Raw genomic sequence first — 15,788 nt, 5'->3', positions numbered from 1 at the left:
ACTGAGACGGTTCGAAAGACGGAGAAACTCTTTATAAAGGCGATGGTCCGTTTTCAGCTGTCCAAGATGTGCCTGAATAAATAAAGTACGAAAACAAACCCGAATAGAGCATAGCTTTATTAATTACAACATATTCGTACGTGACATAAACATATCACTTAAACTATTTCGTGAGTGGTTCTTCTTACCGCAATTAAACATATGGAGGTTGCTATTTCTGGTCAGGCAAAATAGACAACAGCCTCCTGGCAGAAAATCTGCACAATCATTAGCTTTGATTAGGCTATTCTGCTCTGTCCCTTTGCCATATACAGTACACACAGACTATAAAATACACTGTGCAGTATTTTATTTCTGCAGCAGCTGTGCCATTCTGCTGTAAGGGCGTGTTGATTCACAGCTGCCTCACTACATATTCAGTCATGGTAATACATGTCTGCACATCAGTTGCACAACAGTTTGAAGTTTAACATGAAAAATTGGCATTTAAATATCTGAAGACGACTGTCACCAAGAAGACCTTTAAAAGTTACATTTCAGTTAAATCCCATGTTTTAATTCTTTTTTAATGACCTGCAAAAGATTAGGTTGCAAGCTGTAAGATAAAAACCTAAATGTAAATCCATAAACAAGACACACTTCTAAAACCAAAATACAGATTTAAAAAAAATGAACATTTTATCCATGAACCAATGACACTAACAACAACAACAACAACAACAACAACAACAACAATAAACTTATGTGCAACTGATGTGCAGACATGTATTACCATGACTGAATATGTAGTGAGGCAGCTGTGAATCAACACGCCCTTACAGCAGAATGGCACAGCTGCTGCAGAAATAAAATACTGAATAATAATCATTGAATAACTACATTTTAAACCAAAATAAAATGCTATTATGCAATTCTGTGCAGGCATAATACTGAAATAGGTTGCACAAAACAATAGGGACCACGCAAATAAACTAAACGTGAGAGTCAAAGAGTCTGGGGTTGTTTGAGTCCCTGTCTAGATCAAACTATCTTTTTTTAAAGAGTATTTAAAGATGTGTCCGTGTTTAGCAAATATGGATCCACTATATACATTTTTAGAGTATTTGGAAACCTTTTTTCAAAACAAAATTTATACATCTATACCTTGGAATGAAATAACAGTAAGGAGGAATACTCACATTTAATTTAAATCTGCTCAGAAATTGTCTACATGATTGGTTTGCATAACTGTTTTCCAAAAAAAAAAATTGTTTAACCACTATGTTTATCAAAGGGAGCATTACTGAACGCTTATTGCTCTGTGCCGCCCATGTGGTCTGCCCTTGCTGGACACATGTATACATTACATTACATACGTATTCTAAATCAAGATGGATCTAAGATTGACAAATGAAAGCATATTATTGCAAAGTTGCAACTCCCACAGCAGCCGGGAAAAGTAGAACCCCACCTGTAACAACATTTGACCTAAAGACCACATCTTTTTTAGTCTGTTGGTCCAAACAGTAAGTTATTGTATATAAATAATCTATTCCCCCTACACTGACGCACCTTTAGTAATAGGTAGGTAGTAGGAAGATTTATTAGACATTTTTTAAACAAAATTTATAAACAGAATTTTATTTGTTCTTGATCCTGCTACATCTTTGGAGTTGAAGGATGAGTTGTATGATGAGTTACAGACGATAGACCTGGCCTAGTTTTAAAGTCCTAAAAGTATAAATTCAGTATGTAAAGAACTGTACAGTTATCATGTATATATGGAATTTCTTATGCATTGTACTTTCAAGAACTCCGGAGGTCCAAAAACATGTTACAGAAATCCTGATGTGAACTCTTTCCAACCTAATATATTGTTCATGTTTATGTCAAAAAATGTCAATCTTCCAGTTTTACAACCACACATATTCCTTTATCCTGGTTGTCCTGACTCCATTTTATACAAAATAAAAATGTTAATTTAAAGACAAAAAAACATTATTTTCCATATCGGAAGTTCATTAAAAAGAGAATCACGTAATAAGCAGTGCAAGCACTTAAGTAAATGGAAAGTCCTAGATCTATACAGGAACAAATCTGTTTTCCGCATGTCTGGCTTTCAATTGCCACCTTTCGTCAGTAGGTGGCGGTAAAGCTCAGCAGCGTGATCAACAACAAAACACTGATACAGTAAAACTCGGATTAAAGAGAAAACTCACTTTGTGCATCCTCAAACTCTGAAATACATACACTAAGTATCTATTTTCAGTAAACTAATTGACAAATTTACCAAAATAAGACAGAAATAATAGCTTACTTACACATGGTGCATGTGCATACACACAGTGAATAAATGCTGAAAACAGGTGAATACACATTTTACTGTCAAACTTTTCCAGTATCTTTGGAACTGCTCGTGTTTTTCCCAGCTTCACCTTTGAGCACATACTTTCCATCAGTGTGTAAAGGGGAGCAAACTGAGCAGAAGAATGTGAAACCAGCTCTCTTTTGTTTTGCCAAATACAGGAAGCAGTTAACATGGCTGTGGAGCTTTTTGATTGCACTGTTCCACTGAAAGTGTTTTCTTTCAGGGATAATACTGATTATGGGAGGGTCCCGAGGGTAAGTGAAGCTCCCTTTCAACGAGTGACTCATTTCCGCAGCCTGCTGTGTTTCAATCAAACAACAACACTGAACATCAGCCTTTTTCTAAAAGAATTCCAGGGTGTTTCCTCGTCTGACCTCTGACCTTTACACCTTGACATTGTAAAAGTTACTTCCACAACTCTCAAACCAGTGTGGTTACAGTGAACAAGAACACATTTCCACCTTTGTAGACCTGTGACAGTTTAGGAGGAGGACTTTGAAACAACTGCCAATTATCACTTCACTTCAGATTAGGCAGGAAGTGGTCAGCTTTGTTATTGCTGTTCCAGAGTTCGTGCTATCAAAGCGTCAACAATATGTCCAGAGCCCTCGTATTTCAGGATATGGACCTGCAAAGCCTGGATTACCATCTTTGTTCCACTACTAATTAGGAGACCTATTTAATATGAAATCTCTAATGAGTCATCATGATAGGTAGCATATCCTGTCACTGCCTTCCTATGCTTTGCTTGAAAGTAAAGGAACTTGTGATGAATTCACATTATTTGCTGAACTATGACAGAATATTTAATATAATTCTACTGTGTGCTTAGTGCCGATGCTCATTTTCCAGCTGCCCTCAAAATTCTGCACTGCTTTCAACTCCATAATGCTCTCAGTGCCAAACAGGCAAAACAGGAAGCTGGACATGAGTGACACCACTTCCCAAAAGGTTGTCTTACATTCTTAACTGTTTACTTCCCAAATTCCTCCTCAGATATGAATAAAAACAGAAAGAAATGCCCATAAATTAACAATTATTTATTTACAAATCTTGAGACGCGAAGCTTGCGCCTCCTTTCTGGTGACCTTTAAGCACCCTTAAGACACAGATAAGGGTTTTACTGCCAAATGATAACATGATGGTTTTTATGGTGCGCTGTGAGCAGTGTTCATACTATCATATTAAACCATCTGGAGTCGACCCGTCTATCCGGGAAGCCATGAGAGGGGTGCCAATATGCATGGAGGGGGGATAGGAAGTGAATGTGCACCAACCCCCCCCCCCAGGAAAGCTTCATCTCTGCACGCCAGTTGCACATCCTCTGGGCCATTTCAGTCAGCTCCACAGGAGGAAGCGGATGACTTGGGTGTCATATCAGTACTGACTTTCTCTCCTCTTGTTTCTCATCTATCATACATTTTTTTTCTTGAGCTTTGCGATTGTGCAACATGACATTTTGGAGGGTCAATGCAACTGATGGATGACTTTGATTAAGATATTCGAACCTCGCAGATTATCACTTGTGTTCATCATTATTAAGACAACACTTTACAAAATTTAATTTTAAATGAGAAGCCATGAATTCTTTAGATACTAAATATGCAGAGATTTCAGGGGTAGAATGTGTGGCTTTTTAATTTATTTTAGACTAAGAAAGTCACCGAAGCCCTTGCACTGTGCTGTTGTGTTGTACAAAGACAGTAGGCGAAAACCTTGCTCTAAAAATGTTTTTCATTTGAAGGACGTGTAGTTGGAGTTTTATCTCTGTAAAGCTGCTCTGCTCTCTGTGCGGCTGGCTCAGTGCAGCACCATGCTCACCTTGCTCCTGGGCCCTCTCAGCTTGGTATCTATCCAGTGAGCCCACACAGTCCAACAACCATGTAGCCCAAGGATGCATTCAGCCTGAATTTAGAGTTTGCCTGCGATCTTCCGCCGCTGCATCTGGCTGAGGAGCTGACTGTTGCTGCTGGAGTTGTTTGTGCTTTATCTCCCTGCCCAGTCCAACTGCTGTCTGTGTCCCTCCCTCCTGCAGGCAGCCCCGAGGCCTTGGCAGCAGATAAGAAGAAGAGCCAACAGAAGCTCTGTTTTGAAAAGGAAAGGCTGTAAGGGTACCAACTATTTAGAAATATCACTCTCAAAGAGGCATCTTTCAAAAGATCTTATTTTGGGATATTTCATAGCATTCGTCATCATCTCTCCATCAGTTTACAAGTTAGTTGACTTATCTAATAATCCAAGAGCGCTGTGATGAAGACAAACTGATAGAGGGTAAAAAATAAACAAAACTAGAAGACAATGCAATAACCAGCTCAGTATGTGTACTAATAACTGTATTTGATCTTAGGTGATTTCAAAAGTGGTGGAAAGTAACTACATTTACTCAAGAACTGCACTGGTACTTGCACTTGTAACATTTCCCTTTCATTTATTTCTCCTCAAAACCATCTCAGAGGGGAATATTGCCCTTTTTACTTAACTATTTATCTGAAATCTGTCATTAGTACATTACATATTAAGATTATACATTAAAAAAACAACCATTTTTGATCAGTTTGCTCATGTTTTAGCATGAGCTGCACAACAATACAGTAAAGTATAAATATACGAGGTGCAACATAGAAATGCTACTTACGTGTTCAGGAACCAGTTGTAATACTCATACATAACATAATAAATGCCATTTGTGCACAATGAGTAGTTTTAAGTGCATTTACATGACTTAAACTTCCAGGTCTGAATAAATAAATAGATCATACTATTAGCAACCGTCTTAATTGTACCTATTGCATCATAGTTGCATAACTGTACCTATTGCATCATAGTTGCATAATTGTACCTATTGCATCATTCAGTGTGATATGATTTGTATTGTGAAATCTCTGCATCTGCTAGTCATTTCATCACGTGATGCAACTTTTATATCTTGCATGTTGTTCGATATGTATCCGTTAATTCTACTTATGAGTACTGCTTTTTCCACTGTAAAAGCCTTGAATTAAAAAATCTACTGAAGACAAAAAAGTACACAAGTATTATCAGCAAAAAGTGGCCTGTTATATCAAAAGGAAAAGTACTGATTGTGGGGAATCACCTCTGTCAGGATGGTAAATTATGAAGCTGTCAAAGTTAAAGATATGCCTTTCATTTTTTTGTGCACATAAGTTATCATCTTGTGCAAAAAAAAAAAAAAAGATATATGGGGACTTTAGGGACTTTCCTGTTAGTTTTGTTGTAAATACTTGGTGACCTTATGTAGCCTATATAGCTTTGCACAATTCCAACCCGCGTAGCTCTAGTCAGCCGAGTAAATGAAACACCTGCTGTTATGCACCTGTAATCTAAAATTATACATCATATTTTATAATCTTGCATATAAATTCAAAGTTGGCTAACTGATGATATTAATCTTTAAATAAAAGTAGCGAAGTAAAAAAGAACAATATTTCCTTCTGAGATGTAGGTTAGTGGAGTACCAAGTAACAAAATAGTATAAAGTACAATGCCATGTACTTGTACTTAACAGTTGAGTAAACATCCTATAGCTAGGCTTACTTTCCAGCACTGTTCACCCTTTGAAACCTGGACTGACATCACTTTTCTTGTGAAGCAGTCAGACGCCTTTTACAAGTATTTAACCTGTTGAACCCTGGGCACATTGGTTTAACGTCTTTTGAAAACATGGGGACAAAAGACAATGAGCAACTTGCCAAGAAATGTCCTGCAAATAAAGAATGACTTTAAAATGAGTTGATTTAGAAAATCATTTTAGAAAGCTAAGGAAATATTCAGAAAATACATATAAATATATTTCTAAATAATGTTACTGACTTACTATTTAAGGTAGGTTTAAGGTAAATCTCTTGTGCTTTCGTATTAACATCACCCCGGTCCCCAAGTCCCCCATGACCACCTTTTAAAAAAATGTTTTAAAAAATTAGTAATTTTCTTAAATGACTCAAAACTTCCTTGCAATTTTTTTGGTCATGTGTTTTCAGGTTGCTAAATGCCTCTTCTCTGTGTCTTTAAAAGACATCCAGCCAATTTGCAATGGTTTCAAAGGGTTAAAGACTCACCAGCCAGAGAGATTTGTTCCCTCTTTTTAACCCAAAAGCTATTATAATTCATGACGTATGGCAATAACTTACCCAGCCTATAACACATAAGTAAATTAGCCTATTTATTAACTTAAAAATCCTTTAAAAAGAATAACGTCTTTATCAGAAAGTGGTACTAAAAACTCTGTATAAATGATTTTTCAACACATTTTGTTCATCCCTGTTTTCATATGGGCAGTAATGAGACATACTGTAATTACTGAGAAAATACACGAGGCATGTACTAATTATAACATGCCACTCTTTATCTTTTGTCCTATCGGCACTTTGGTGAAGCAAAGCATATAATGAACTCATTAGTCTCAGTCACGACCTGAAAACTCCCCGGCTGACACAGAGCGCAGGCTGTGCTGTGTTTAGCTGTCGCTTTAAGACCGATTTCCCCCCATTGTCAAACAGTCGTGAGCAGGAAGAGGGAAACGAAAGCAGAGACCGAGGGGGCCCGACGTATTTAAACACGATGCTGCCGCTGCCGCACAATAACGGAGGAGCGCGTCTGCAGCCCGCTCACTTAAAAAACACGCACGGACACGGAGATCCCCGCGCGACCTTTTGATGATCGGATCGATGCTGTTTTAATTCAGAGAGCGGACAGTCCGCAAAGTCGCTGCAGGATGATGAATATACACTTGAGAGATATGGAAGTGTCACGGCGGGTTATTGCCTCAGGAAATGATGACAGTGTCCTCCATCATCGCTTAGCTGCTTAGAGCGAAACTGTCTTGTCTTGCGGCCATTTCCACGCCACTCTGCCGCATTTAATCTAAAGCACAGAAAAGCGCAAACAGGGGTCTCGTGGAGGCTGTGGGAGCAGGTGCAGCCCGTGTGGGCTTCACAGGTAGCCGGCTGTGGACTCTGAAACCTCATCTGGATCCGACTGGACATCAGATCAGACATGACATCCACTATAGAGAGGAAGACACTGGAAGCCAATGAGTAAGTAGCATAGGTGTAAACTGGCAATAATATCATTTCTGATAGGCTATTTTAAAAAAAAAAGGACGCATCATCATTGTGACAGCCTAACTCATGTGCAATAACTGCAGATGGCTGATAACATGAGGTCAGGAGTCTCCTGCTGACAGGCAAGAAAAATGATATATCCAAAAGCAGATTGTCAAGGGTGTGTACACAGGGAGTAAAAACAGACCCTGGCAAGAAAAAGTTCATATGAAGTGCCCTGGAGGTACAATAGGCTGTGTAACTCTGCAGTCTGATTGTTGAAAATTATTATTATAGTTTTATCTATATTTCCTCAGGCATGAAGGCCAAACACAGCCAGCGGGTACATTCCCACAACATTGGCTATCGTTACCTAGAAGTTGCAATAATGTTTTAAAGAAAACATTTTCATCTAATGCTGAAATAACGTTTTAAGGACTGACTAAGACGTAACACTTTAACTGCAACATTCTGAGGATGTTTTTGTGATGTTGAGAGCTGGCAGATTATTGAATGTTCTTTTTATAAAATGTTCCCACAATGTTACATGAGAATAAAGCCTAACCCTAATATCTTATTGAGGACTGAGATTACAGAACATTTTTTTATGAAAATGTAATGTAATGTGATAAGTTAACAAAAAAAACACATGCTAATTTTTAACATTTTTTAAATATTTATAGAGAATGTTGTCCGAACTTTAAGAAGAGCAATCTGGAAATTGCCGCTGAAAACATTACTAAAACACTGCACTGGTTGCACTGTGCTGTTCTCTTAACGTTTTAAGAACTAAAAGTTGCAAGCTGGGAAGATGCTGTGTATAAGAGCAGTGGGTCAGTAATAACAAATTGTGTATTAAACATTAGGTCACTATTCAAACACACAGAACTTCATTTTAAATTCTACTGGAATGATTAATTACCAAATTTATCTGGCTTTGACATAATGCAAAAGACATGTAGAATATTTAATTTTTTTTGAATGGTGTGTAGCCACAAAAAGTGGGGTCTTAGGTTTTAAATATTTCACTTAACAATCATATAGTTTCCGTGAAGAGTTGAGCAAGTCGATACAGAAAATATTGTCACTGGTACCATAAGACAGCATGGAATTAGATCATTTCTACAACAATTAATGACTCTTAGGGAGAAAGAAAAGGGACATTTTGAGGGGTTTATAAAGTGGCAGTTCTTTTGCAACTACAGGACTGAATTGAACAATATCCAATGGCTCCCTCAGGTGGACAGCAACAAACTGCAATTGTTCAAGTAACTCAAGGTGGACAGATTAGATTCAGTGGACAAATAAATGGCAAAACTAGATCATCTGGAAGTCGGAGCCTTAAACTCAATTATTTTGAAAAACTCAAAATATGAACAAATCAGCAAACGTTTTCCCATCGTATGCTATTCTAGATAAAATAGCAGCCTATTACATGAGTTGTGTAACTGAGAAAACAATAACTTGGTGTAGAATATTGGATTTTCTAATCAGTTTTCTTTCTTGTGTAGGGAGCCGGTGGACGAGGTCCTCCAGATGCCCCCGTCTCTGCTGACATGCGGTGGGTGTCAGCAGAGCATCGGTGACAGATTCTTCTTGAAGGCCATCGAGCAGTACTGGCATGAGGACTGTTTGAGCTGTGACCTGTGTGGCTGTCGACTGGGGGAGGTGGGCCGCCGGCTCTACTACAAGTTAGGAAGAAAACTATGTCGGAGAGACTACCTCAGGTTGGTCCGATGGTGTCTAAACATCACGATTTATTCATTTAGTTTTATGTGATTTGTGTAAATACGAGACACTGAAGTTTTTAAAAGATAAATCTCATAATATTCTATATTTATGTTATTGTAATAAAATCCGATGAAAAGACCAGCAAGTAAATGTAGACAAAGCCTGTTAAATATTCCTCTGCACCATTGTTGCGCTTGGTTACATGTCTCTTCTTTACACTTGCACTCATGTTTGTTTTAAATCGGTCGCATACAGTGCTGTAAATACACACTCGCACACCAAATGTGTTAATCTACAGCTGAAAATATTCCCCCTACAAATGCAGTTTTTACACTGGTTTGGGTTATACTTGAAAAAGATGACAGTGCCCAGGTGTTTGAGGTGTTTGTTTTTTAAAAGAATAAACTGTATATTGTTGACCTGTTTAAAAAGATTTACATCTTCAGTAAAAATTAGCTTTAGGTCGCGTGCCACAGACTGGATAACAAAGTCAGAAAGTTTTGAGAGACGCACGAACACATTGTTTGTGTTGGTTGTTTCAAGGGTTGTGTTGACAATAACAGAAATATAGAATAATGCCAGTCTTATCTTAAGTGTTAAAAATCACAGTAAATTATTGCACATTTTTTGACAATCACCACTTTTTCACATGCTGGACTGCTGATTAATTGTTTAACAGGTGCATTTTTATACCTATGCAGTAGATATAATGGGGAAACAGTCTGGCCCTTGGTATTTTAGATTTTGCAGGAAATTATACAATTGTGAATTATAGTCTAATGTTGTTGCCCTGTTTTTTAATGGTGCTGGGCCTCACTCATGATTTTTAATTAAAATTTCTTATTTTATTCCTAAATGCAATTGTGTTTATTCTAGTAACCACAAACTGGACCACAGAAATCTTGAGGCCAGTTAGTATTATTGTATGGTTTATGGTCTGGACTCAATAGATTCCTCAAATTTTCATGTTTTCTATCGTCTTTTCAGTATTATGCTCATATTTTCTCATCCATTCAGGCTTTTCGGTCAAGACGGTCTCTGTGCTTCGTGTGAAAAGAGGATTCGAGCGTTTGAGATGACGATGCGTGTGCGGGACAAGGTTTACCATCTGGAGTGCTTCAAGTGTGCCGCCTGCCAGAAGCATTTCTGCGTGGGTGACCGCTACCTGCTCATCAACTCAGACATTGTGTGTGAGCAGGACATCTTTGAGTGGACCAAACTCAACAGTAACAACATGGTTTAGCAGAATCTCTCGCCCAACACGAAGGAGCGTCACCCTGCCTTTTCCCGCTGGCTTTAAAGGGAACAAATTGTTGATAAGCAGACTTTTTTTGCAGCCTGCGCAGGCCGTACGTATCACGCATCAGACATTCATATGGAATCATTTTTAAACTCAAAGAGAGGCTACATCTCTGCACTGCTCCCTGCTGCACCAGCAATAACAGAAGGCTTTTCATCTAAGTGCAAAAAATGCTTAAATACTGGAAATACTTGTAAATGCAATAATAGCTGTTTGTTATACACACTGGAATTTTAGAACTTGCAATGCATAGTAATGAACAAAAAAGTTGCTAGTTTCTTGCAGTCAAACACTGTTTCATCAGCTCAGTCTGGTCTGAAGCGTTAAATGAGAATTTCTGTAGCGTTTTATTTTATGTGTGCGTAATTTCCTGAGAATTTCCTGGGAAGAACTATGTATTTTGGTCCTAATTATAGGGAAAATAGAAACTTTGCTAAAGGAACTTCACCACTTCCAGTCCAAGTAATTATTCATTCATTACTGGAAGATTAATTCTTCATGTTCTTCAAGGATACTTTATTGTTATTCTGACCATGAAAACATGAAAGAACAAAATGCAGTACCCAGGTATCGGTGTAAAAAATAGCATTAAGTACTCAAATTGTGTATAAAATAAATAGATACCTATAAAAATAAATAATTAGCAATATTAAACCAGTGAAAACGCATTAGAATAAAAATTACATGCGTGCCTGTGGACAAATTTCACATTTTCACATTGCAGACTGTTTCTTTTTTACATGAACAGTTCTGTATTTTGCTCCAGGAAATTAGAGACTCAATTAGGAAATTGCAGACATGTAAAATGAAGCATTACCAGATTTTCATGCTATAAATGGAAAACAGTCAATTTTGAAAAATCCTGATCAGAATGATTGTACTGTGCTGCCAGGTTGAACTGGTGGCGCCCTCTAGTGATCGAGGGATTCCACGCAATACTAATTTTTCTGACTTTGGAGCTGTTTTCAGTGTCTTTTATAATTGTTACACCTCTCTGGAGATGCACCCAGGACTTTTGGGATATTTACTATTAAATAAATTACAGTTTAGAAAAACAGTGATCATCTATGGTGTGAGTGTCTTCCTGTCAGTTACAAAGAAACTTAAAGTCCATACATTCAAAGGAAAATTGTGATGGCCATCAACACACATACTACATACCAGCACTGGGCAAGTTTTAAGTATACTCAGTCAGTATGCAAATAAAACAATGCTGATTTTTGTGCGCACCCAGTTTATTCAGGCCTCAAAGGTTTAAATGCTTGTGACACAGATCTTTACGCAGCACAAGAAAGCTGATGTCGATCCAGGTTTCAAAGGGTTAATGGCCTTTGCACTGCACACATAGTGTGAAAAAATAATGTACAAAGCAGCGTATGTTGATTTCTTGGACACAAAATGCAAATATACTAAAAAGATTAGCACATAGCATATGCTCAGTGTAATTAGTGAATATCAAATTGAGAAACAGTTATGAGCTTTAAGAGTATGAAGAAAAACATAGTGGGTGTGTGTTTAACAGAATAACAGTAGATGCTTCTGATGAGGCAGCGCCCTATTCTTTACACTGGTTTTAGCCACAAGAGGTCACTAAAAGATTAATAAATTCCAACCATAAAATGACCTGTAGTTCACTGAGTTAAGGTTATTTTAGACAGGTCATAGGGAGCTGCTGAAAACTGTTAAATATTAAAAACCTATTATGTGATGCAGATTTTTCTCATAACAAACTCTTGGCAGGGCCAAAAGAGAGAATGCATCATAGAGAGAGAAACAGAAGAAATTGATGCTAATGAAGTCATGATGTTTTGGGCTGTAACACTGACTGTCTCTGGCTTTTCCCTCCTCACTGTCTTGTCTTCAAAGCTGGTACCCCTCACAGTGTTTCTGCTCTCTTCTTTATGTCTGCCAGCTGTCAACTATACTCTGAACTGGCCACAAGGCGTGCTCCTCCAGTGCCATCCCACAAACTCCTGCCATCCCCAGTTATCTTTACAGCTATAACATCAATAATTGAATCCATGGATTGCTCTTGCGTGTGAGGTTGGGAACAAAGGCGCCTGACAACACTGTATTAGTGGGTGAGAGAAATGGGCTTAACTGACATTAATAAGTGGGTGAAAAATGTAACCGGGAAACAATTTGCAAGAAAGACAAAAGGGGAGACAAAAAGAGGGTAACGGCAGGGCACAGAAGCTCCAGCATGGTGTCTTTGGCACGGCCTGACAGTTTTTCACAGCAAGGGGAATGAAGGAACAGATAGAGTTAAAAAACCCACCCAGGCTGAGATGACGCTTTTGCTGAAAGAGATACTTATGGGGAAACTAACGAGTTTTCCCACAATAGAGATGGGAATATAGTGTATAGGCACACAGAGGGATACTGGGCCTGTGCTCATTTGGAGGTCTGCAGATTGAAGAATCGTCAGTGTGGCATTAAGCAATGCTTGAGGAATGGCTGCAAAGAAAAAACTACTACACGGTGGTCTCAACAACAAATCAGCTCCATACTGAACACCAGGCTTAAGATGTGTGTGGATAAATAACATAGTAACAACGAAAAGTATTGGAAACCGCTCAGTAGTAAAACGTCCACAATGCTGGTGACATAGTACTGTTAAGCCCTGTGTTTTTGTTGACACTGGCTTTATTTCTTCATAGTTTGGAGTCTCATAAACATCAAAGCTGTGTATATGAATAATAATTACAAAACCACAATTTTTCCCCCCTTCAGATATTCTTTTCTTCTGACTGCATTTAAAACTAAATATGTAGCAAAGTTGTAACCCTTCTCTTTGCCACAAACTCGGCCTATACATTTAATAAATGTGACAAAATACAGAAATGACAACTAAGCATTGTTTTTGCACCAAATATGGAATTTACTATTTAAAAGAAACAATGCGTAGGATTAAAATCTAGCGGTGAGAATTGCAACCAGCTGATTGGTCCTATCTGCCCAGTCAGTCTAAACTCTTTGACGAGTAAAATGAATTTTCGTTCAAAGGTGCAATTCACTGTAAGACACTGCAATTTTAGTAATTAAAGTAGATATGGGAAGTGGAGACAAAAATGGTAAATTGAAGCTATGCTATGTGTGCCTGCCGCAGCGCTTGTACTACATGCCACCCCTGCATTAGTCAGTGCCCCATTTGGGCCACCCCAATAAAAAACAAAAAAGACTCTGGACATGCCACTGGCTGAAACTCCTCCCATGTGCCAAGTGTGAACTCATCTTAAGATCCTGAGGGCTTTTATTAGGAGCTGAATGATCTTCAGAGGTCTCTTCCTCTCAAAAAAAAACAAACAACCTGATGATTTAAACTGGTAACAACATTGAATCAAGCAGTGTCACACTTTAATAAAAATCTGTGTTTTTCTGATGCTGTTCAGTGCAAAGAGGCCGACGCAAATATATAAAAATGCGAAAGGCCCTACCTAGAGTCTATGTTAGGTTACATCGTTCTGGGCTACTTTAGAAAACATGGTGGTGCAACATAATGGTGATGACAAGGACTCGTTCCCTATATAGATTATAAACAGCTCATTCAAAGGTACGTAGTTCGTAAGTTCTTATTTTCAAGTGATTATAGGCTAAATAAACATACTTTATACCCAAGGTGCCATGAGAATTAACCTTAATGGTGCTTACCATGACATGAAACCTTGTACAGACATCTGTAATACTCAGAGGATGAGTCCTAACAACTTTGGTGATCCTTTAAACACCCATCATCTGGTTAAACTTAAAATTTGTTCAATACTTTTGGCACCAAATACCTGCTAAACTAACATTCCCATAAGCCTCAGCTATAACTTGTGATTACTTCTAATTGTAAACATGATATCATTGTAAACTGTGACGTGTTAACATTTATTTAACAATTTAGACTTCTATTTTAAAGCCTCGATTTTGGCATTTCTGCCATTGACATCTTGGAGCCAGAGGTGAACATATTTGGACATGATGGTGGAGCTGTGGAGGAGCAAGGGGTGGATCTGACTGAGAACCCAAGTTGACGCCGTTATTTGTCGATAACTATAAGCCTTAATGACAGTTAAAAGGAAGAGTTGTATAAAAATTCACCCACTGCACAGTTGCCATGACTACAAAGACCAAAAGTGTTTTTGCACAAGGCTATAATCATGTTTACTTTTGAAGTAAAACTGGGCATTTTAACATTGGGGTCTATGGGGACTGACCCGCGTCCAGAGCCAGTCTCAAGTGACCATTCAAGGAACTACAGTGTTTGGCACTGCTACGTTCATTTTTTAGCCACTTGCTGTAGACTCTTGTCTATGGCTGTGGCCTCCTGGACCTCAAACATAAATAAAGCATTGTTTTCTGTAGCTGATCTTTGAAACATGTCATCGGCCCTGAATTGCATTTTTAAGCATGCAATGATAAAACCATGTCAGGTATGTTTTTTTCGAGCTGTCAAGTTGAGTCAGGAGTCCCAAACAGAACTTGAGTGTTAAGGAAGGTGTTGCACTCTTCATCTGTAGCTCTCTCTCTCTATAAAGAGTTCACTGAGTTTAATGAGAGCTGAGCTGAGTGGAGGCCAGGTCTCATCTCATGACATCCACACACACAACACACCGGCCTACAGAGACCCACAGCATCGGCCAAGCGGCCTGCGTTCCATCGGCCGGGCTCTCCGCTGTTGCCCTGCAGGCTGAGCTTTGCCAGAGCACTACGCTGACTTGCACAGCAGCCTCAGCAGGACTCAATAAAGCCCTGTGCCTCTTGTGTCATCCCTACCAGCTGTACACAAGGCCGGGAGTGTAGTGCTGTGTTTGTGTGCTGAGGGAGGCCTGTTTCATCTCCAGTGCCCATGTCACAGCAGTCCCGTACGGGTAAACCTAAAAACATCCAGCTGTGGGCATGGAAACCAAGGAGACTTTCTGAGGATGAAACCGCAACGGCTCGCAGCTTGTTTTTATCAAACAGCTCACCCCACTGAAACAACCACCACACATCGACCTCACTCTGCTGCAGTGAGCAGCCTGAACAGCAGATGGCACTTCTGGTCCAAGTTCTTGGGCAAATGTACAAGAAAAAAAAGCCTGTATGTGTGTAATATAACTGGTTTTCATATGGACGCCAGTTCGAGAAAAGATTAATTAGAGCTGAACTGAAAGTGACGAGCCATATTCAAAGCACTACAGACGTGACAGTGAAAGTTCAACGACACCTACAAAGGAAGATGTGGTTGGACAATTATCTGCAGCACCACGGTGATTAATCACAACGTGGCCCGTCAATGTCAGACCCGTCTGACAAAATGAGTCAAGCGCTATTGATCATGCCCGCCTTGGATTTCACTTGCACTCACACTTTATCAGATGGA

The 15,788-nt window shown here is 38.8% G+C and overlaps 1 protein-coding gene across 1 annotated transcript; it reads left to right on the top strand.

Moving 5' to 3' along the window:
- Nucleotides 1-6,879: 6,879 nt before the first annotated feature.
- Nucleotides 6,880-11,497, top strand: lmo2 (LIM domain only 2 (rhombotin-like 1)). The gene is made up of 3 exons (XM_042496229.1): nucleotides 6,880-7,401; nucleotides 8,919-9,134; nucleotides 10,156-11,497. The coding sequence occupies exons 1-3, from the start codon at nucleotides 7,361-7,363 to the stop codon at nucleotides 10,379-10,381; spliced, it is 483 nt and encodes a 160-aa protein (XP_042352163.1). The 5' UTR covers nucleotides 6,880-7,360; the 3' UTR covers nucleotides 10,382-11,497.
- The last annotated feature ends 4,291 nt before the right edge of the window (nucleotides 11,498-15,788 follow it).

Source organism: Plectropomus leopardus, chromosome 11, assembly GCF_008729295.1.
Source record: "Plectropomus leopardus isolate mb chromosome 11, YSFRI_Pleo_2.0, whole genome shotgun sequence".
NCBI lineage: Eukaryota > Metazoa > Chordata > Actinopteri > Perciformes > Serranidae > Plectropomus > Plectropomus leopardus.
This window is presented reverse-complemented; position numbering and strand designations above follow the sequence as displayed.